The sequence below is a fragment of the Salmo salar genome, chromosome 26 (genome assembly GCF_965601325.2).
Source record: "Salmo salar chromosome 26, fSalSal1, whole genome shotgun sequence".
Taxonomy (NCBI): domain Eukaryota; kingdom Metazoa; phylum Chordata; class Actinopteri; order Salmoniformes; family Salmonidae; genus Salmo; species Salmo salar.
In genome coordinates this window covers 54,750,983-54,774,937 of record NC_138316.1, presented here as the reverse complement: position 1 = coordinate 54,774,937, position 23,955 = coordinate 54,750,983, and the positions used below count along the sequence as shown (strand labels likewise).

Sequence of the window (23,955 nt, the reverse complement as noted above, 5' to 3'; positions counted from 1 at the left end):
TTTTTATGACATGACAAAAATGAATTGATTTGTGGGATTGAATTACAATTGAAGGGAAAGCCATTTTATTCACAAACTCAACAACTCACTATCTACTTTTCAAGTCCAAGAAGAGAAGAGGTTTTTGAAACGTTGAATTCAGTAGTATAAAATCTACATTCAGTTTAGAGTGACATCACACAGTAGGCAGTATAAGATGAACCGTGTCCCCAGGTTCATCTGGCCGCTGGTGGACGAGATAGAAGACAACAAGGGACAAATATGTCTTTTAACTTGTCAAATAACTATTAAAACCATAGATAATATAGAAGTGCTTGAACAGCGCAAACATGAGGCACTTTAAACAATGTCGAGGACAAGTAAAAAATAATGACATCATTTTGGTCTATTATGTTCTCTCTAGTCATGTACAAGAACAGCGTATTGTCAGCGTCTCAAATGGCGCCCCGTTCCCTAGGGCATAGGGTGCGATTTGAGACGCTGCCGTTGACCTCCTGTATCCAGTTTATTCGTTTGGGATCCAGACCGTGTAGACGGCTGATGCCAACCTGCCAAGCAGAGCCTCTTTCTCATTATGATACACTACCTTCATTATCAGCTGATGCCAACCTGCCAAGCAGAGCCTCTGTCTCATTACGATACACTACCTTCATTATCAGCTGATGCCAACCTGCCAAGCAGAGCCTCTGTCTCATTACGATACACTACCTTCATTATCAGCTGATGCCAACCTGCCAAGCAGAGCCTCTTTCTCATTATGATACACTACCTTCATTATCAGCTGATGCCAACCTGCCAAGCAGAGCCTCTTTCTCATTATGATACACTACCTTCATTATCAGCTGCTGCCAACCTGCCAAGCAGAGCCTCTGTGTCTTAAATATATATTATGGCAGTGTCCTAAAAGCAAATATGTCCTCCTAAGCAGAATTTAAACACACAGGGGCATTATATAGACCATCTATATTGGCGATAGTCTCATAGGAGAGAAACAGACAGGATTCCAGCATTTCCAGCATTATGACACAGTACAGTACCTTCATTATGTGACAGTACATTACCTTCTTTATGAGACAGTACAGAACCTTCATTATGAGACAGGACCTTCATTATGAGACAGTACATTACCTTCATTATGAGACAGTACCTTCATTATGAGACAGTACATTACCTTCATTATGAGACAGTACATTACCTTCATTATGAGACAGTACATTACCTTCATTATGAGACAGTACATTACCTTCATTATGAGACAGTACCTTCATTATGAGACAGAACCTTCATTATGAGACAGTACATTACCTTCATTATGAGACATTAACTTCATTATGAGACAGTACATTACCTTCATTATGAGACAGTACATTACCTTCATTATGAGACAGGACAGAACATTATGTGACAGTACCTTCATTATGAGACAGTACATTACCTTCATTATGAGACAGTACCTTCATTATGAGACAGAACCTTCATTATGAGACAGTACAGAACCTTCTTTATGAGACATTAACTTCATTATGAGACAGACCTTCATTATGAGAGAGTACAGAACCTTCATTATGAGACAGTACATTACCTTCATTATGAGACAGTCTGTGTTTTCTAAGTCTGTGTCTGAAATGGCACCCTATTCCCTATGTAGTGCACTGCTTTTGACTAGGGCCTATAGGTTAGTGCACCACAGGGAATAGGGTACCATTTGGGATGCACTAAAAGACATTTGTCCACATCAGTCAGTTTAGGCTGTTTATTATCTTCCTCTATTCGTTTTTCTCAGGAGGAACGACCTCCATCAGCAGCTGGAGGTGCATGGTGATTGGCCCTGCAGGGGAGGTGAAAGGTTAAAGGTCAGATTGGACCAATCAGGCTAATTAAAGGTTAATAATAAATAACTTTAATAAAACAGGTTAATAAAGGTGACATCAGCCCAATCACAGCATGATCTACAGGCTCTGTGACCTTCTGAGTTGAACTCCACAATGACTGGAATTATCTAAAGGGGAAGAACTCCAGTACCCTCACTGAGGAATAAAACATTTTGATTCATTAAAAAAGACTGAAGTTGCAGAAGATAAGATAAGATAAGTCTGCTTCCCAAAGGGCACCCTATCCCCTATATTATAGTGCACTACCTTTCACCAGGGCCCATAGGGTAGTGCACTACACAGTGAACTATTTGGGACACAGACAGGGTTGTCTTCTAGTGCACTACAGAGGGAACAGCGGGCTATTTGGGACACAGCCAGTGTTGTCTTCTAGTGCACTACACAGGGAATAAGGGGCCCATTTTGGGATAAAGGCAGTGTTGTCTTCTAGTGCACTACACAGGGAATAGGGGGCCATTTTGGGATAAAGGCTCTCTCCAACCCTCAAGTGTCAACATCTCTGAGCGGTGGGTCGTTACTCACTCATGACCCTGCGCGTCCAGCTGAACTTGCGGTGTACGAAGGGGAAGTAGAGCAGCAGACCGCTGAGGATGAAGATGGTACAGTACAGATACTCCAGCTCTGGCTTGTCTATGATAGGTGCTAGGACCAGGTAGCAGGACACTATCACCACCAGCACTGCTATGGGCATGGGACACTGTTGGGGGACAACCAGAACATAACCACCTGTCAGTCTCAAAGGAGGAGATCTGGGACAGTATTGCTCTAAAAACAGGTTAAGGGAATCTAGGATTCAGAAACACATCAAAGTGGTAACCAGCTGAGGGATGTGGCTGGAGAAATGTAACCACTCTAAAATGTATAGACAGAGCTATGAATGTTAGGACTGACCATCCATGAGTTCAACCTGATAGTTATAACTATGTTCTTCCAATAGCCAAGAGATGAGGGGCTGCAGGTAGCCTACTGGTTAGAGCTTTGGGCCAGTAACTGAAAGGTTGCTAGATAGAATCCCCCGAGCTGACAAGGTAAAAAAAATCTGTCATTCTGCCCCTGAACAAGGCAGTTAACCCACTGTTCCTAGGCTGTCATTGAAAATAAGAATTTGTTCTAAACTGACTTGCCCAGTTAAATAAAGGTTAAATACAAACATTAATATACAGGACTTGGATGTATGACACTGTGAGTCTAGTCTTACCTTGACGGGCCTCTTGAGTTCCTTCCTGGTGAAGCGCATGACGATGAGAGCGAGAGCTGTGAGACCGTAGAAACCCCACACGGCAAAACTGAAGTAGTTGATCAGCGTGCTGATGTCTGTTGGGATAATGTAGAGTACGGCCAGAATACCCTACAACCACAACAACAACAGAGGTGACTCACCACCTGGATTTGGTCTTATGTAGCAAAATGGGAAATGGTATTTGTTTTACAATGAAAGTAGAGACTCAGAGCTACAAAATGGTAGATCATACACTGCATTTGAGAACTATGGGAAAGTAATTCTGCTTTTTATTAAGTTGATCAACTTGCCAAAGTGTTTCTACTGCTCTCAAAAAACATTGCTGCCCTGAATTTAGCAGGCACTATTGAGAAAGATCAGTGGGAAAAAGTTGTGATGGACTACTTTCTGCACACGGTCAGTATGAACCAGAGTGACTTGACAACACGCGGGCCAAACAAGCTGTACAAACACAACGGAGTTAAAGGGGTTCCAGTCCGCCGTGAAGTGTTCAGCCATGTATACGGGTAAGAGTAGCTACATTTTCAAATATCATAAGTTTCACATTTTGTCAGAAAGTAGTTTTTTCATTGTAAGTTAAAGAGTACTGTTAGCTAGCGAACGTTAGTTTGCTGGCTCGCTACCTAACATTACGTGTATGATCTGTTTCCTTGTTTACTCAATCTTTAACGATGTGAATCGTTAAAGAGATAGGTGGGGCTATGACTTGAGAGTGTGTGAACGATGCTGAATGGGTGTAGACAAAGAGGAACTCTGCAGTAGGTGTGCCAAAAATATTCAAGGGTCATTTTCTCAAAAGTGAGGTTACAAGTTAATCAAGTTTCAAAGCAGAATTACTTTCCCATTATTCCTCAACTGCAGTGTATGATATACAATGTTGTAGCTCTGAGTCTCTACTTCTATCCAAAGTAAAAAAACACAATTTCAAATTTGACCAAATCACATTTAAGGAACTTGACAAAGTGGTACTTTATTACTTCAACAGAATGTTTCCTAAAAGTACAAACATAGTTCCATTTCATTTCTGGTAATGTTCTAGCAACGTTCTCCGACTGGTCTGACATTGGAAATGTTCTCAAATAGTTCAGAGAACATTATGAAACAAAGTTCTTCTATGGGAATTTCAGTTTCCTACAGGTTTCATTGAACAGTTGGGCCAATTTCATCTTAAAACGTTTCCTGTGAATGAACTTAAAATGTATAACTTCATAGTTTGGATTACAGGATGTCAAGGTCATATTTTTCCATATTCTGTTCCAGTTAAAAGGCTGTTCAGATTCATGTAGATCTGTGGACTATACTTTTTTAATGCTCAGAATATGAGCTTTCCAAGAGTTGTTTATATATAAAGATCAGTCCTTTCAGGAGCCCAGGAAATGTATTTATATATCCTATCATAGGATGGTTCAGTAGTTGTATTTCCCAAGGGACTCCAGAGGCCAGCATGGCTGACCTAAGATGTAAATACAGAAAAAAGGATTTGCCTGGTAATGTACATGTGTCTTTGAGCTTGGTAACATACATGTGTCTTTGAGCCTGGTGTACAGTGGGGGAAAAAAGTTTTTGATCCCCTGCTGATTTTGTACGTTTGCCCACTTACAAAGAAATGATCAGTCTATAATTTTAATAATAGGTTTATTTGAACAGTCAGAGACAGAATAACAACAAAAAAATCCAGAAAAATGCATCTAAAAAATGTTATAAAATGATTTGCATTTTAATGAGGGTAATAAGTATTTGACTCCTCTGCAAAACATGACTTAGTACTTGGTGGCAAAACCCTTGTTGGCAATCACAGAGGTCAGATGTTTCTTGTAGTTGGCCACCAGGTTTGCACACATCTCAGGAGGGATTTTGTCCCACTCCTCTTTGCAGATCTTCTCCAAGTCATTAAGGTTTTGAGGCTGACGTTTGGCAACTCGAACCTTCAGCTTCCTCCACAGATTTTCTATGGGATTAACCTGTTAGGGCTAGGGGGCAGCATTTGCACGTCTGGATAAAAAAAATGTACCCGATTTAATCTGGTTACTAATCCTACCCAGTAACTAGAATATGCATATACTTATTATATATGGATAGAAAACACTCTAAAGTTTCTAAAACTGTTTGAATGGTGTCTGTGAGTATAACAGAACTCATTTGGCAGGCAAAACCCTGAGACATTTTCTGACAGGAAGTGGATACCTGATGTGTTGTATTACCTTTAAACCTATCCCATTGAAAAACACAGGGGCTGAGGAATATTTTGGCACTTCCTATTGCTTCCACTAGATGTCACCAGCCTTTACAAAGTGTTTTGAGTCTTCTGGAGGGAGATCTGACCGAACAAGAGCCATGGAACGATGATGTCCCATTAGACACCTGGCGCGCGAGTTCATGTTGGGTACCCTCGTTCCAATACGTTATAAAAGAGTATGCATTCGTCCACCTTGAATATTATTCATGTTCTGGTTAAAAAAGGCCCTAATGATTTATGCTATACAACGTTTGACATGTTTGAACGAACGTAAATATATTTTTTCCCCTCGTTCATGACGAGAAGTCCGGCTGGCTTAGATCATGAGATTTTTGGACATAAATGATGAGCTTTTTTGAACAAAACTACATTCGTTATGGACCTGTGATACCTGGAAGTGACATCTGATGAAGAGAATCAAAGGTAATGGATTATTTACATAGTATTTTCGATTTTAGATCTCCCCAACATGACGTCTAGTCTGTATCGCAACGCGTATTTTTCTGGGCGCAGTGCTCAGATTATTGCAAAGTGTGATTTCCCAGTAAGGTTATTTTTAAATCTGGCAAGTTGATTGCGTTCAAGAGATGTAAATCTATAATTCTTTAAATGACAATATAATATTTTACCAATGTTTTCTAATTTTAATTATTTAATTTGTGACGCTGACTTGACTGCCGGTTATTGGAGGGAAACGATTTCCTCAACATCAATGCCATAGTAAAACGCTGTTTTTGGATATAAATATGAACTTGATAGAACTAAAAATGCATGCATTGTCTAACATAATGTCCTAGGAGTGTCATCTGATGGAGATTGTAAAAGGTTAGTGCATCATTTTAGCTGGTTTTATGGTTTTGGTGACCCGGTCTTTGAATTGACAAAACATTACACACAACTCTTGTAAATGTACTGTCCTAACATACTCTAAATTTATGCTTTCGCCGTAAAACCTTTTTGAAATTGTAAAACGTGGTTAGATTAAGGAGATGTTTATCTTTCAAAGGGTGTAAAATAGTTGTATGTTTGAAAAATTTGAATTTTGACATTTATTTGGATTCAAATTTGCCGCTCTTGAAATGCACCTGCTGTTGATGGAGTGCACCACGGGTGTCACGCTAGCGTCCCACCTAGCCCATAGAGGTTAAGGCCTGGAGACTGGCTAGGCCACTCCAGGACCTTAATGTGCTTCTTCTTGAGCCACTCCTTTGTTGCCTTGGCCGTGTGTTTTGGGTCATTGTCATGCTGGAATATCCATCCACGACCCATTTTCAATGCCCTGGCTGAGGGAAGGAGGTTCTCACCCAAGATTTGACGGTACATGGCCCCATCCATCGTCCCTTTGATGCGGTGAAGTTGTCCTGTCCCCTTAGCAGAAAAACACCCCCAAAGCATAATGTTTCCACCTCCATGTTTGACGGTGGGGATGGTGTTCTTGGGGTCATAGGCAGTATTCCTCCTCCTCCAAACACGGCGAGTTGAGTTGATGCCAAAGAGCTCCATTTTGGTCTCATCTGACCACAACACTTTCACCAGTTGTCCTCTGAGTCATTCAGATGTTCATTGGCAAACTTCAGACGGGCATGTATATGTATTCTTGAGCAGGGGGACCTTGCGGGCGCTGCAGGATTTCAGTCCTTCACGGCGTAGTGTGTTAAAACCTGTTGGGGCTAGCGGGCAGTATTTGCACGGCCGGATAAAAAAACGTACCCGATTTAATCTGGTTACTACTCCTGCCCAGTAACTAGAATATGCATACAATTAGTAGATGTGGATAGAGAACACTCTAAAGTTTCTAAAACTGTTTGAATGATGTCTGTGAGTATAACAGAACTCATATGGCAGGCCAAAACCTGAGAAGATTCCATGAAGGAAGTGGAAATCTGATTTGTGGAATCACCTTCAACACTTTGCCTATGAAACACACCGTGAGTTAGGATTCATTTAGCACTTCCTAAGGCTGTCACTAGATGTCAACAGTTGTTACAAAGTGGTTTGAGTCTTCTATGGTAGAAACTGACCCAAAGAGAGGCTTGGAAAGTTGGTCATAGGGGGAGGGCCATTACTACTATGACGCGGGTGCCCGTGGCTACCCTCTCGTTCTGAAACATTTAGTAAGACAATGCAATCGTCCGCCTTGAATATTATTGAAGCTCTGATTGAAAAAGGCCGTAAAGATTTATGTTATACAACGTTTGACATGTTTGAACGAACGTAAATATATATTTTTTGCACATTCGTGACGACAAGTCCCGCGCGCTTCAGTACATTATGAGTAGCCTTCAGAACGCGCTAACAAGAAGGAGCTATTGGGACATAAATTATTAAACTTTTTCGAACAAAACTACATTTGTTGTGGACCTGGGATACCTGGAAGTGCCTTCTGATGAAGATAATCAAAGGAAAGGGAATATTTACAATAGTATATTTGATTTAAGATGGCCCCAAGATGGCGCTAACCTGTATCGCCTAGCCTATTTTGAGCATAGCACCTCGTTTATTGCAAAGTGTGATTTCCCAATAAAGTTATTTTTAAATCTGGCAATGCGGTTGCATTCACGAGATGTTAACCTGTTATGGCTAGGGGGCAGTATTTTCACGGCTGGATAAAAAACGTACCCGATTTAATCTGGTTACTATTCCTGCCCAGTAACTAGAATATGCATATAATTATTTGGATAGCTTGGATGGCTTTGGATAGAAAACACCCTAAAGTTTCTAAAACTGTTTGAATGGTGTCTGTGAGTATAACAGAACTCATATGGCAGGCAAAAACCTGAGAAGATTTCATGCAGGAAGTGGCCTGTCTGACAAGGTGTCGTTCTTCTTGTCTCTGTTTATTGAAGAGTGAGGATCTTAGCTGTCCCGTGACACTTCCTACGGCTGCCATAGGTTCTCAGAAGGCAGCAAAAAGCGGAATCATGGCTTTGCAGGCTCTGGCTGAAACAAAGTAGCGCGTTTGGGTAGTGGCTGGTTACAGTACTGTGAGACTCAGGCTCGTGCCCGCGTCGACCGAAAGGTTTGTTTTCTTTCCTCTGTTTAGCTAAATGGACATTCCCGGTCGGAATATTATCGCTTTTTTACGAGAAAAAATGGCATAAAAATGGATTTTAAACAGCGGTTGACATGCTTCGAAGTACGGTAATGGAATATTTAGATTTTTTTGTCACGAATTGCGCCATGTGCACGACCCTTCTTTACCATTCAGATAGTGTCTGGGACGCACGAACAAAACGCCGCTATTCGGATATAACGATGGATTATTTTGGACCAAACCAACATTTGTTATTGAAGTAGCAGTCCTGGGAGTGCATTCTGACGAAGACAACAAAAGGTAATCAAACTTTTGTAATAGTAAATCTGATATTGGTGAGTGCTAAACTTGCCGGGTGTCTAAATAGCTAGCCCGTGATGCCTGGGCTATGTACTTAGAATATTGCAAAATGTGCTTTCACCAAAAAGCTATTTTAAAATCGGACATATCGAGTGCATAGAGGAGTTCTGTATCTATAATTCTTAAAATAATTGTTATGCTTTTTGTCAACGTTTATCGTGAGTAATTTAGTAAATTGTTAGCAAATTCCCCGGAAGTTTGCGGGGGGTATGCTAGTTCTGAACGTCACATGCTAATGTAAAAAGCTGTTTTTTGATATAAATATGAACTTGATTGAACAAAACATGCATGTATTGTATAACATAATGTCCTAGGTGTGTCATCTGATGAAGATCATCAAAGGTTAGTGCTGCATTTAGCTGTCTTCTGGGTTTTTGTGACATTATATGCTAGCTTGAAAAATGGGTGTCTGATTATTTCTGGCTTGGTACTCTGCTGACATAATCTAATGTTTTGCTTTCGCTGTAAAGCCTTTTTGAAATCGGACAGTGTGGTTAGATAAAGGAGAGTCTTATCTTTAAAATGCTGTGAAATAGTCATATGTTTGAAAAATGGAAGTTTTTGTATTTTTGAGGAATTTGTAATTCGCGCCACGCCCATCATTGGATATTGGAGCAGGTGTTCCGCTAGCGGAATGTCTAGATGTAAGAGGTTAATCTATAATTCTTTGAATGACAATATTACATTTTAACAATTTTTTCGAATAGTAATTTTGTAAATTGTAGCGGTGATCACCGGAAGCATATGAGGGAAAGTATTTTCTGAACGTCACGCGCCGATGTAAAATGCTGTTTTTATATATAAATATGAACTTTATCGAACAAGCGTTCCAGGTTCCCAGACAGGTTAACAATTGTTTTCTTGGTGACTATGGTCCCAGCTGCCTTGAGATCATTTACAAGATCCTCCTGTGTAGTTCTGGGCTGATTCCTCACCGTTCTCATGATCTTTGCAACTCCACGAGGTGAGATCTTGCATGGAGCCCCAGGCCGAGGGATATTGACAGTTCTTTTGTGTTTCTTCCATTTGCGAATAATCGCACCAAATGTTGTCACCTTCTCACCAAGCTGCTTGTCGATGGTCTTGTAGCCCATTCCAGCCTTGTGTAGGTCTACAATCTTGTCCCTGACATCCTTGGAGATCTCTTTGGTCTTGGCCATGGTGGAGAGATTGGAATCTGATTGATTGATTGCTTCTGTGGACAGGTGTCTTTTTTTACAGGTAACAAGCTGCGGTTAGGAGCACTCCCTTTAAAGGTGTGCTCCTAATCTCAGCTCGTTACCTGTATAAAAGACACCTGGGAGCCAGAAATCTTTCTGATTGAGAGGGGGTCAAATACTTATTTCTCTCATTAAAATGCAAATCAATTTATAACATTTTTGACATGCGTTTTTCTGGATATTTTTGTTGTTATTCTGTCTCTCACTGTTCAAATAAACCTACCATTAAAATTCTAGACTGATCCTTTCTTTGTCAGTGGGCAAACGTACAAAATCAGCAGGGGATCAAATACTTTTCCCCCCCACTGTACATGTGTCTTTGAGCCTGGTAATGGGTCTTTCAGAGCTTGGAATGTTCTCAAAACATTACGGTCCATGATATCTCTAAGGGTCCAGATTGATATCTCTAAGGGTACAGATTGATATCTCTAAGGGTCCAGATTGATATCTCTAAGGGTACAGATTGATATCTCTAAGGGTCCAGATTGATATCTCTAAGGGTACAGATTGATATCTCTAAGGGTCCAGATTGATATCTCTAAGGGTACAGATTGATATCTCTAAGGGTACAGATTGGTATCTCTAAGGGTACAGATTGATATCTCTAAGGGTACAGATTGATATCTCTAAGGGTCCAGATTGATATCTCTAAGGGTACAGATTGATATCTCTAAGGGTACAGATTGATATCTCTAAGGGTCCAGATTGATATCTCTAAGGGTACAGATTGGTATCTCTAAGGGTACAGATTGATATCTCTAAGGGTACAGATTGATATCTCTAAGGGTACAGATTGATATCTCTAAGGGTACAGATTGGTATCTCTAAGGGTACAGATTGGTATCTCTAAGGGTACAGATTGATATCTCTAAGGGTACAGATTGGTATCTCTAAGGGTACAGATTGGTATCTCTAAGGGTACAGACTCTACATTTGGACCGCCCTCCAGATCGCAAGGCATTATTGTGAAATATATGAGTATGGGTATGCCATTTTGATTCCCAGTTACATTTTCCACCAAATAGATATTGCTTGAGCAATAATAGGACCAAAGCGTAGTGTACATTTAATGAGAGATGGTCTGTCAGTGGAGACCACCTCTTCCAGGGCAATAGGAGACATGATATGACATTGTTAACCTCTCTAGGGGAGGTGGGACGAAATCGTCCCACACTATTCAACAGCCAGTGACAAATCAGAGCGCCAAATTTAAAACCACAAAATGTCATAATTCAAAGTTCTCAAACATAGGACTATTTTACACCATTTTATAGATACACTTCTCCTGAATTTCCAAAAGGCTTTACAGCAAAAGCAAACCATTAGATTATGTTAGGAGAGTACATAGACACAAATAATCACACAGCCATTTTCCAAGCAAGCATATATGTCACAAACCCAAACCACAGCTAAATGCAGCACTAACCTTTGATGATCTTCATCAGATGACACTCCTAGGACATTATGTTATACAATACATGCATGTTTTGTTCAATCAAGTTCATATTTATATCAAAAACCAGCTTTTTACATTAGCATGTGATGTTCAGAACTAGCATACCCACCGCAAACCTCCGGTGAATTTACTAAATTACTCACGATAAACGTTGACAAAATACATAACAATTATTTTAAGAATTATAGATACATGAATTTTTTGGAAGAAGTTATATTTAATTTCACTTCACCAATCTGGGCTATTTTGTGTTTATGTCCGTTACATGAAATCCAAATAAAAATCCATTTAAATTACAGGTTGTAATCCAACAAAATAGGAGAAAAAAACCACCAAGTGGGATGAATACTTTTGCAAGGCACTGAATCTCAGACTTACATTGAAGATGATGGCGGGGGAAGGAGTGTAACGCTTCAGACTGATATAGGACAAGATCTTTACCATGTGACCCTCTCTTCCTGCCGCATAGGTCAGCCTAAGGTGGGACAGGGCACAAACACGTTAGTTCAACATAATATTGGCAATATGTTGAACCTGAATTTTGTTTGCTTTCTTTTCACAATTTTTAACCTCTGCTTGTGCTCTCTTATTTTAGAAAAGCAGATCTGTTAAACAATTTGTAACAACTGCTGATATAAAAAGGGCTTTATAAAATACATTTGCTTGATTAAATTTGATTAGCAAAATATATCCTCCTGAAGTTGTTTACCTGCCGGCAGTGAAGCAGCTCCCATTGGCTGCCCCGAAGGTGGAGAAGACGACAAACACAGGGACTACCCACGACAGGGGGTACAGCACTCTGTCACCAAAAGTCTAAGGGGCACAAACAAGTTCCTCCGAGGAGACGGGGAGAAAATAAATAAAATGTAATTGTTTGTTGTTGAAAGAATGCATCTCTTTCTTGATAAGGGAGATATATGAGCCAAACCAATGGCTTCCTCTGTCTCCGTCCCTCTCCGTCTCCATGACGACCCTCTTACCACAGCGACAGCGGGAGACTGCAGTAGTTCCGTAGGGGTCATGGCGCTGAAGTAGGCAATGTTGACCAGCACATAGCACACAGACACCAGGGGAATACCAATGATAATGGCCAGGGGAAGGTTTCTGTTAGAGAGAGAGAGAGAGACAGAGAGAGAGAGACACAGAGAGAGAGAGAGACACAGAGAGAGAGAGAGACACAGAGAGAGAGAGAGAGAGACAGACAGACAGACAGACAGACAGACAGACAGACAGACAGACAGACAGACAGACAGACAGACAGACAGACAGACAGTGTTAGTGTGAGATAGAGAGAGAGAGAGAGACACAGAGAGACAGTGTTAGTGAGAGATAGAGAGAGAGAGAGAGAGAGAGAAAGAGAGAGAGAGAGAGAGAGAGAGAGAGAGAGAGAGAAAGAGAGAGAGAGAGAGAGAGAGAGAGAGAGAGACAGAGTGTTAGTGTGAGATAGAGAGACTACAACCAACACATGTAACACAGACACCAGTGTTAGAGGATCATGTAGCACACAGATGGAGACAGAGACAGAGAGTTGAGAAATATCTTGTTGTCATCCTACCAGTAAAGGCAGTGGCGCGTGAATACCAAGGGAAGCCCCGAAAATCAGACCAATAAAACAAATACAATTATTAAACAATTTATCTTTTGTCTCTGTTTTCATAGATCTAACCACTTGAGAATTAAAGGAAAATGATCTCATCTGAGAAATCATATTAGCGAGGGAAACAGCGCCCCTCTGTCTCAGTATGGGTAGCAGATGTATCTGATGCTGTCTGGCCAAAATGAGTATGACATGTTGCCGCCGTAGCATATGATTTTATTTCACCTTTATTTAACCAGGTCGGCAAGTTGAGAACAAGTTCTCATTTACAACTGCGACCTGGCCAAGATAAAGCAAAGCAGTGCGACACAAACAACAACACAGAGTTACACATGGAATAAACAAAACATAGTCAATAATACAGTAGAAAAAAATAAAACAAAAAGTCTATATACAGTGAGTGCAAATGAGGTAAGATAAGGGAGTTAAGGCAATAAATAGGCCATGGTGGCAAAGTAATTACAATATAGCAATTAAACACTGGAATGGTAGATGTGCAAGTAGAGATACTGGGGTGCAAAGGAGCAAGATAAATAAATAAATACAGTATGGGGATGAGGTAGATAGATGGGCTGTTTCCAGATGGGCTGTTTCCAGATGGGCTATGTACAGGTGCAGTGATCTGTGAGCTGCTCTGAGAGCTGGTGCTTAAAGCTGGTGAGGGAGATGAGGCTCCACACTCATGACTGATTGACAGACGCCAGCGAGCATTTGACCTCCCTTGATATTTCAAAAAAATTCAATAATTAGCCAATCAGGATTGAGATGAGCTCAACTGTGGGCAGTTCTGGTGCAGCAAAACCACCCCACAAGGGAAGCCACTTTGGATTTGGCTTCACACCAATCAAATCACATTAACTAGCTAAATAACTTAGCTGGTTCATTGTTGCCCAGCGAGGAAGCTAGTCTAGTATATATTTTAGCCAGGTAGCCTAGTCTAAAAACTAAAAGCGTGTACTTCTCTCTGACAGAGTCGTAGACCGTGTTGGGAACATGAAAGAGAGGAGGATGGTACTGGTGTTCAGCTAGTCTACACACACACACACACACACACACACACACACACACACACACACACACACACACACACACACACACACACACATCAGTACCATGGACAGCCACATGATATTTAGCCATGTTGATTGGACTAAGTTGTTTATGTTCTGGTTAGGTTTGTTAGACTAAGCTGATTATAGCCCAGGTGATTTGATGATGTTTAAATGGTGCAGGAATAACGCAGGCGGTGCTCGCCGATCTTACTTTGCTACCTGACTACTTCACGGTTTTTACTTTTTCATTACCGTTTATATTTTTAGTTTTTCCCTCACTCTACTTTTTTCATTCAACTTTTTTATCTGGATATGGTTCGTCAGGACTTCAAACAGCCGAAGCTGTAAGTAACATTAACATGATGCCTTCTAATTGCAGTCATTGTACTCATTGTACAGGAGAACGATCGCCTTACGGCGAGGATAGCTGTGCTACAAGCCCAGCTTCAGACGCAATCGTTAGGCAAGGGTAATTTCAGTGTAGGAAAGGATGAAACAACGTCTGTGCCACCAGTAAGTACAGATAGTAACATTAGTATAAACCCCCTCGCACGGTCCCCGCAGCCGGACAACTTTCTCATGGCTTCTGGAGGGAAACGCTGTAGGAATGCTCAACCGGTGTCACTTATTCAGCCGACAGAAACTTTCAACCGGTTCTCCCCATTAAGCGAGTCGGAGTCCGAAACTTCTCTGGTCTCTGCTCCTCCCGTTGTGGGGTCTGAGACGCCGAAGTCTCCCACCATTAGCTCTGACAAACTGAAAACCTTAGTCATTGGCGACTCCATTACCCGCAGTAATAGACTAAAAACGAATCATCCCGTGATCATACACTGTTTACCAGGGGGCAGGGCTACCGACGTTAAGGCTAATCTAAAGACGGTGCTGGCTAAAGATAAAACTGGCGAGTGTAGAGAGTATAGAGATATTGTTATCCACGTCGGCACCAACGATGTTAGGATGAAACAGTCAGAGGTCACCAAGTGCAACATAGCTTCAGCGTGTAAATCAGCTAGAAAGATGTGTCGGCATCGATTAATTGTCTCTGGCCCCCTCCCAGTTAGGGGGAGTGATGAGCTCTACAGCAGAGTCTCACAACTCAATCGCTGGTTGAAAACTGTTTTCTGCCCCTCCCTAAAGATAGAATTTGTAGATAATTGGCCCTCTTTCTGGGACTCACACACAAACAGGACCAAGCCTGGCCTGTTGAGGAGTGACGGACTCCATCCTAGCTGGAGGGGTGCTCTCATCTTATCTACGAACATAGACAGGGCTCTAACTCCTCTAGCTCCACAATGAAATAGGGTGCAGGCCAGGCAGCAGGCTGTTAGCCAGCCTGCCAGCTTAGTGGAGTCTGCCACTAGCACAGTCAGTGTAGTCAGCTCAGCTATCCCCATTGAGACCGTGTCTGTGCCTCGATCTAGGTTGGGCAAAATTAAAGATGGCGGTGTTCGCTTTAGCAATCTCACTAGAATAAAGACCTCCTCCATCCCTGCCATTATTGAAAGAGATTGTGATACCTCACATCTCAAAATAGGGCTACTTAATGTTAGATCCCTCACTTCAAAGGCAGTTATAGTCAATAAACTAATCACTGATCATAATCTTGATGTGATTGACCTGACTGAAACATGGCTTAAGCCTGATGAATTGTGTTAAATGAGGCCTCACCCCCTGGTTACACTAGTGACCATATCCCCCGCACATCCCGCAAAGGCGGAGGTGTTGCTAACATTTATGATAGCAAATTTAAATTTACCCCCAAAAAAACAACAACGACGTTTTCGTCTTTTGAGCTTCTAGTCATGAAATCTATGCAGCTACTCACTCACTTTTTATAGCTACTGTTTACAGGCCTCCTGGGCCATATGCAGCGTTCCTCACTGAGTTCCCTGAATTCCTATCGGACCTTGTAGTCATTGCAGATAATATTCACATTTTTGGTGACTTTAATATTCACATGGAAAAGTCCACAGACCCACTCCAAAAGGCTTTCGGAGCCATCATCGACTCAGTGGGTTTTGTCCAACATGTCTCTGGACCTACTCACTGCCACAGTCATACTCTGGACCTAGTTTTGTCCCATGGAATAAATGTTGTGGATCTTAATGTTTTTCCTCATAATCCTGGACTATCGGACCACCATTTTATTACGTTCGCAATCGCAACAAATAATCTGCTCAGACCCCAACCAAGAAGCATTAAAAGTCGTGCTATAAATTCTCAGACAACCCAAAGATTCCTTGATGCCCTTCCAGACTCCCTCTGCCTACCCAAGGACGTCAGAGGACAAAAATCAGTTAACCACCTAACCGAGGAACTCAATTTAACCTTGCGCAATACCCTAGATGCAGTTGCACCCCTAAAAACTAAAAACATTTGTCATAAGAAACTAGCTCCCTGGTATACAGAAAATACACGAGCTCTGAAGCAATCTTCCAGAAAATTGGAACAGAAATGGCGCCACACCAAACTGGAAGTCTTCCGACTAGCTTGGAAAGACAGTACCGTGCAGTATCGAAGAGCCCTCACTGCTGCTCGATCATCTTATTTTTCCAACTTAATTGAGGAAAATAAGAACAATCTGAAATTTCTTTTTGATTCTGTCGCAAAGTTAACTAAAAAGCAGCATTCCCCAAGAGAGGATGGCTCTCACTTCAGCAGTGATGAATTCATGAACTTCTTTGAGGAAAAGATCATGATCATTAGAAAGCAAATTACGGACTCCTCTTTAAATCTGCGTATTCCTCCAAAGCTCCGTTGTCCTGAGTCTGCACAACCCTGCCAGGACCTAGGATCAAGGGAGACACTAAAGGGTTTTAGTACTATATCTCTTGACGCAATGATGAAAATAATCATGGCCTCCAAACCCTCAAGCTGCATACTGGACCCTATTCCAACTAAACTACTGAAAGAGCTGCTTTCTGTGCTTGGTTAAATTTCACTGCTATGCGGATGACACACAGCTGTACATTTCAATGAAACATGGTGAAGCCCCAAAATTGCCCACGCTAGAAGCCTGTGTCTTAGTCATAAGGAAGTGGATGGCTGCAAACGTTCTACTCTTAAACTCGGACAAAACAGAGATGCTTGTCCTAGGTGCCAAGAAACAAAGAGATCTTCTGTTAAATCTGACAATTCATCTGGATGGTTGTACAGTCATCTCAAATAAAACTGTGAAGGACCTCGGCGTTACTCTGGACCCTGATCTCTCTTTTGAAGAACATATCAAGACTGTTTCAAGGACAGCTTTTTTCCATCTACGTAACATTGCAAAAATCAGAAACTTTCTGTCCAAAAATGACGCAGAAAAATTAATCCGTGCCTTTGTTACTTCTAGGTTGGACTACTGCAATGCTCTACTTTCCGGCTACCCGGATAAAGCACTAAATAAACTTCAGTTAGTGCTAAATACGGCTGCTAGAATCCTGACTAGAACCAAAAAATTTGATCATATTACTCCAGTGCTAGCCTCCCTACATTGGCTTCCTGTTAAGGCAAGGGCTGATTTCAAGGTTTTACTGCTAACCTACAAAGCATTACATGGGCTTGCTCCTACCTATCTTTCCGATTTGGTCCTGCCGTACATACCTACACGTACGCTACGGTCACAAGACGCGGGCCTCCTAATTGTTCCTATAATTTCTAAGCAAACAGCTGGAGGCAGGGCTTTCTCCTATAGAGCTCCATTTTTATGGAATAGTCTGTCTACCCATGTGAGAGACGCAGACTCAGTCTCAACCTTTAAGTCTTTACTGAAGACACATCTCTTCAGTAGGTCCTATGATTAAGTGTAGTCTGGCCCAGGGGTGTGAAGGTGAACGGAAAGGCTGGAGCAACGAACTGCCCTTGCTGTCTCTGCCTGGCCGGTTTCCCCTCTTTCCACTGGGATTCTCTGCCTCTACCCCTATTACGGGGGCTGAGTAATTGGCTTTCTGGTGTTCTTCCATGCCGTCCCTGGGAGGGGTGCGTCACTTGAGTGGGTTGAGTCACTGACGTGGTCTTCCTGTCTGGGTTGGCGCCCCCCCCCTTGGGCTGTGCCATGGCGGAGATCTTTGTGGGCTATACTCGGCCTTGTCCCGGGATGGTATGTTGGTGGTTGGAGATATCCCTCCAGTGGTGTGGAGGCTGTGCTTTGGCAAAGTGGGTGGGGTTATGTCCTACCTGTTTGGCCCTGTCCGGGGGTTTCATCGGATGGGGCCACAGTGTCTCCTGACCCCTCCTGTCTCAGCCTCCAGTATTTATGCTGCAGTAGTTTATGTATCGGGGGGCTAGGGTCAGTCTGTCACATCTGGAGTATTTCTCTTGTCTTTTCCGGTGTCCTGTGTGAATTTAAATATGCTCTCTCTAATTCTCTCTTTCTCTTTCTTTCTTTCTCTCTCTCGGAGGACCTGAGCCCTAGGACCATGCCTCAGGACTACCTGGCTTGATGACTCCTTGCTGTCCCCAGTTCACCTGGCCGTGCTGCTGCTCCAGTTCCAACTGTTCTGCCTGCAGCTATGGAACCCTGACCTGTTCACTGGATGTGCTACCTGTCCCAGACCTGCTGGAACCCTGACCTATTCACCGGACGTGCTACCTGTCCCAGACCTGCTGTTTTCAACTCTCTAGAGACAGCAGGAGCGGTAGAGATACTCTCAAAGATCAGCTATGAAAAAGCCAACTGACACTTACTCTTGAGTTACTGACTTGTTGCACCCTCGACAACTACTATGATTATTATTATTTGACAATGCTGGTCATTTATGAACATTTGAACATCTAGGCCATGTGCTGTTATAATCTCCACCCGGCACAGCCAGAAGAGGACTGGCCACCCCTCATAGCCTGGTTCCTCTCTAGGTTTCTTCCTAGGTTTTGGCCTTTCTAGGGAGTTTTTCCTAGCCACCGTGCTTCTACACCTGCATCGCTTGCTGTTTGGGGTTTTAGGCTGGGTTTCTGTACTGCACTTTGAGATATCAGCTGATGTAAGAAGGGCTTTATAAATACATTTGATTTGATTTGATTTGTCTTTGTGTTGACTTGCTGTAACTCTGTGGTTCCTAAATCACTAGTTTAGTAAACTGTTGGGAAACATTAACTTGCTTGAACGTGCTGCAGGTCATGTAACTGTTTGTTACGTGAAATATTTCCTTTAATTGTGGACTTGTGGTTCATACGAATGTAATCCTCCACTGTGTGACTGTTGTCTTTTTGTTGTCTTTTTGTTCCTCAGGGATACTGCCCGCGCTTGGCTTCCTCAGGGATACTGCCCGCGCTTGGCTTCCTCAGGGATACTGCCCGCGCTTGGCTTCCTCAGGGATACTGCCCGCGCTTGGCTTCCTCAGGGATACTGCCCGCGCTTGGCTTCCTCAGGGATACTACCCGCGCTTGGCTTCCTCAGGGATACTACCCACGCTTGGCTTCCTCAGGGATACTGCCCACGCTTGGCTTCCTCAGTGTCACTGCCCACGCTTGGCTTCCTCAGTGATACTACCCACGCTTGGCTTCCTCAGTGATACTGCCCATGCTTGGCTTCCTCAGTGATACTACCCACGCTTGGCTTCCTCAGTGATACTACCCGCGATTGGCTGGCTTCCTCAGGGATATTACCCACGCTTGGCTTCCTCAGTGATATTACTCACGCACTGCTACTAGTGAGCAGTATAAGAGGCACTCACTGCACTGGTAGTCACTTTGGACAGGAGTCTCTGATGAATGACAGTGGAAATCCAGGCTCAGTAAGGCTGCGTCCCAAATGGCACCCTGTTCCTTACATAGTGCACTACTGTTGACCAGGGCCCCATCAGGGAACAGGGCGCCATTTTGGACGCACGGTAAATGTCAGCTGTATGGACACTCACCTGTATGGGTTTTCCAGCTCCTCTGTTATAAAGTTCAGCTGATTCCTGAGAGAAACACGTGTTTAATGACCCACTTTTAAACAGGTTGTGTTGACATTCAAAACAGAAATCTCAAAACCATAAAACTGTTTTATTGAGGAAGTGATAAGAACAGAGAGATAGGATGCATCCCCAATGGTACCTGATCCCCTACTTAGTGGACTACTTTAGACTAGAGCATTATAGGCTTGACTAGAGCGCTACTCCCCCCCCTGACTAGAGCGCTACTGCCCCCCCTGACTAGAGCGCTACGGGCCCCCCTGACTAGAGCGCCACGGGCCCCCCGACTAGAGCGCCACGGGCCCCCCGACTAGAGCGCCACGGGCCCCCCCGACTAGAGCGCCACGGGCCCCCCCTGACTAGAGCGCTACGGGCCCCCCCTGACTAGAGCGCTACGGGCCCCCCCTGACTAGAGCACTATGGGCCTCCCTGACTAGAGCACTACGGGCCCCCCTGACTAGAGTACAAAAGTAGTGACCTATATAGGAAGTAGGGTGCCATTTGGGATGCAGATGTAGTCTTACCATCCATCGTAGGCCCAGAGCCCGTTGTAAAACGCCAGTCCAATGGATCCAAAGGAGGTTGAGGCTCCTTCAAATGGGTTGGACAGATTCTCAGTGTTTCCTGGACACAAACGTGACAGTATATACATTTTAATATTCATACTTTTGACCAGAATAGGTTGTACCCAAAAGAGAGTGATATTTGAAACTTCCGCATGATAATACAGGGTGGGTACTGGAATAAATGGCAAAGTTTTCATCCCAAATGGTACCCTATTCTATACAGAAGTGCCCTACTTTTGACCAGGATCCATAGGGCACTGAGGGATATATACTACCGTTCAAAAGTTTGAGGTCACTTAGAAATGTCCTTCTTTTTGAAAGAAAATCAATTTTTTTGTCCACTAAATCAACATCAAATTGATCAGAAATACAGTGTAGACGTTGTTAATGTTGTAAATGACCATTGTAGCTGGAAACGGCAGATTTTTTATGGAATATCTACATAGGCGTACAGAGGCTCATTATCAGCAACCATCACTCCTGTGTTCCAATGGCACGTTGTGTTAGATAATCCAAGTTGATCATTTTAGAAAGCTAAATGATCATTAGAAAACCCTTTTGCAATTATGTTAGCACAGCTGAAAACTGTTGTCCTGATTAAAGAAGCAATAAAATTTGGCCTTCTTTAGACTAGTTGAGTATCTGGAGCATCAGCATTTGTGGGTTCAATTACAGGCTCAAACTGGCCAGGAACAAAGCACTTTCTTCTATAACTCGTCAGTTTATTCTTGTTCTGAGAAATGAAGGCTATTCCATGCGAGAAATTGCCATGAAACTGAAGATCTTGTACAACGCTGTGTAACTACTCCCTTCACAGAACAGCACAAACTGGCTCTAACCAGAATAGAAAAAGGAGTGGGAGGCCCCGGTGATGGCTTTTCAACCCCTTTGTTATGGCACTCCTAAATATGTTCACGAGTAAAAATGTGCTTAACAAGTTATATAATTAGCTGCAAGGAATCTGTGTGCACTAATATTGTTTAACGTGATTTTTGAATGACTACCTCATCTCTGTACTACACACATACAATTATCTGTAAGGACCCTCAGTCGAGCAGTGAATTTCAAACACAGATTCAACCACAAAGACCAGGGAGGTTTTCCAATGGCTCGCAAAGAAGGGCACCTATTGGTAGATGAGTAAAATAAAATAAAAGCAGACATTGAATATCCATTTGAGCATGGTGAAGTTATTAATTACACTTTAGATGGTTTATCAATACACCCAGTCACTACAAAGATTGGAAGGATGCCTCTAACTCAGTTGCCGGAGAGGAAGGAAACCACTGAGGGATTTGACAAGGAGGCCAATGGTGACTTTAAACAGTTACAGAGTTTAAGGGCTGTGATAGGAGAAAACTGAGGACAGATAAACAACTTTGTAGTTACTCCAAAATTGTAACCAAAATGACAGAGTGAAAACAAGGAGGCCTGTATAGAATACAAATATTCCAAAACCCTATTCCCTATATAGTGGTCCACCCTATTCCCTATATAGCGGTCTACCCTATTCCCTATACAGCGGTATACCCTATTCCCTTTATAGTGTACTACTTTTGATGCAGGCCATAGGGCTCTGGTCTAAAGTAGTGCCCTATATAGGGAATAGGGTGCCATAGGGCTCTGGTCTAAAGTAGTGCCCTATATAGGGAATAGGGTGCCATAGGGCTCTGGTCTAAAGTAGTGCCCTATATAGGGAATAAGGTGCCATAGGGCTCTGGTCTAAAGTAGTGCACTATATAGGGAATAAGGTGCCATAGGGCTCTGGTCTTAAGTAGTGCACTATAAAGGGAATAGGGGGGCATTTTGCAGACAGACAGAATGTGTAAAGTACCAACCTTGTGCCAAGAGGACGATTCCCGCCACTACGATGACCAGGATGATGAGAAGCTTGGCTGCAGTGAAGAAGTTCTGGACATAGCTGGCTAGCTTCACACTGAGACAGTTCACCGACACTATCAGAACTGGAGGAAGAGGAAGAGGAAGGGGAGGAAGAGGAAGGAAGGAGAGGAGGAATATTATATTAATCCACACGAGACAGAAGTTGGTCCTCTGCTGTTGTCAAACACACACACACACACACACACACACACACACACACACACACACACACACACACACACACACACACACACACACACACACAAGGCTGGAACAATGGGCCAATTGTTTTCTATTAGGATTTTTCATAATTCAAGAAGAATTCACACTCACATATGCACACTACAGCCAGGCACTTGGTGACCACTATGGGAGGAGTGCATCCTGGGTAGAACGGCGTGGAGGTGTACTCTGCGAAGCTTAGGGCGATGATGGCGAAGGCGGAGGGCTGTAGGACCATGATGGTGCTCCATGAGTAGAGGTAGGCCATCACTGACCCATAGGCTTCCATCAGGTACTGGTATGCCCCTCCAGACTTAGTGATCATGGTGCCCAGCTCCGCGTAGCACAGCGCCCCTGCAGGCAGACAGACAGGCTCAGAGACAGACAGTTGACACTAGTCCTACTGCTGCTTCAGGGGATTTCCTTTCAATTTGTCCAATTAAGACCTAGACAACCAGGTGAGATCCTAACGAATCAATTAAGACCTAGGCAACCAGGTGAGTTCCTTACTAATCAATTAAGATCTAGACAACCAGGTGAGTTCTTAACTAATCGATTAAGGCCTAGAAAATTGACCAGTTAGGAACTCACCTGGTTGTCGTCGGCAAATGTAATGATGGTGTTGGAGTTGTGCCTGGCCATGCAGTCATGAGGGAACAGGGAGTACAGGAGGGGGCTGAGCACGCACCCCTGAGGAGCCCCTGTGTTGAGGATCAGCGTGGCGGATGTGTTGTTACCTGCCCTCACCACCTGGTGGGCGGCCCGTCAGGAAGTCCAGGATCCAGTTGCAAAGGGAGGTGTTTAGTCCCAGGTTCCTTAGCTTATTGATAAGCTTTGAGGGCACTATGGTGTTGAACGCTGAGCTGTAGTCAATGAATAGCATTCTCACATAGGTGTTCCTTTTGTCCAGGTGGGAAAGGGCAGTGTGGAGTGCAATAGAGAGTGCATCATCTGTGGATTTGTTGGGGCGGTATGCAAATTGGAGTGGGTCTAGGGTTTCTGGGATAATGGTAATGATGTGAGCCATGATCAGCCTTTCAAACTTCATGGCTACAGACGTGAGTGCTACGGGTCGGTAGTCATTTAGGCAGGTTACCTAAGTGTTCTTGGGCACAGGCACTATGGTGGTCTGCTTAAAACATGTTGGTGTTACAGACTCGGACAGGGAGAGGTTGAAAATGTCATTGAAGACACTTGCTAGTTGGTCAGCACATGCTCGCAGTACACGTCCTGGTAGTCCGGCTGACCCTGCGGCCAAGTGAATGTTGACCTGTCTAAAGGTCTTACTCACATCGGCTGCGGAGAGCGTGATCACACAGT

At 43.1% G+C, this 23,955-nt stretch overlaps 1 protein-coding gene across 3 annotated transcripts in view; it reads right to left on the bottom strand.

Annotated features, from left to right (window-relative positions):
- Positions 1-42: 42 nt before the first annotated feature.
- LOC106597058 (b(0,+)-type amino acid transporter 1) overlaps positions 43-23,955 on the bottom strand; it is a 56,142-nt gene continuing 32,229 nt past the window's right edge. Inside the window, exons 5-15 of one of the 3 annotated variants that reach the window (XR_014382876.1) lie at positions 22,747-22,989; positions 22,371-22,496; positions 20,491-20,590; positions 19,928-19,972; positions 12,419-12,542; positions 12,148-12,251; positions 11,817-11,913; positions 3,091-3,240; positions 2,415-2,589; positions 1,148-1,828; positions 43-1,061 (exon numbers count right to left, since the gene is read on the bottom strand). Coding sequence is in view for 1 of the 3 variants with exons in the window: in XM_082969866.1 (XP_082825992.1) it covers positions 1,767-1,828; positions 2,415-2,589; positions 3,091-3,240; positions 11,817-11,913; positions 12,148-12,251; positions 12,419-12,542; positions 19,928-19,972; positions 20,491-20,590; positions 22,371-22,496; positions 22,747-22,989 (1,226 nt within the window). In the remaining 2 variants the exon portion in view is untranslated. Of the gene's footprint in view, positions 1,829-2,414; positions 2,590-3,090; positions 3,241-11,816; positions 11,914-12,147; positions 12,252-12,418; positions 12,543-19,927; positions 19,973-20,490; positions 20,591-22,370; positions 22,497-22,746; positions 22,990-23,955 lie in introns of all 3 variants that reach the window. The other 2 variants (XR_014382875.1, XM_082969866.1) reach the window with 2 other exon arrangements.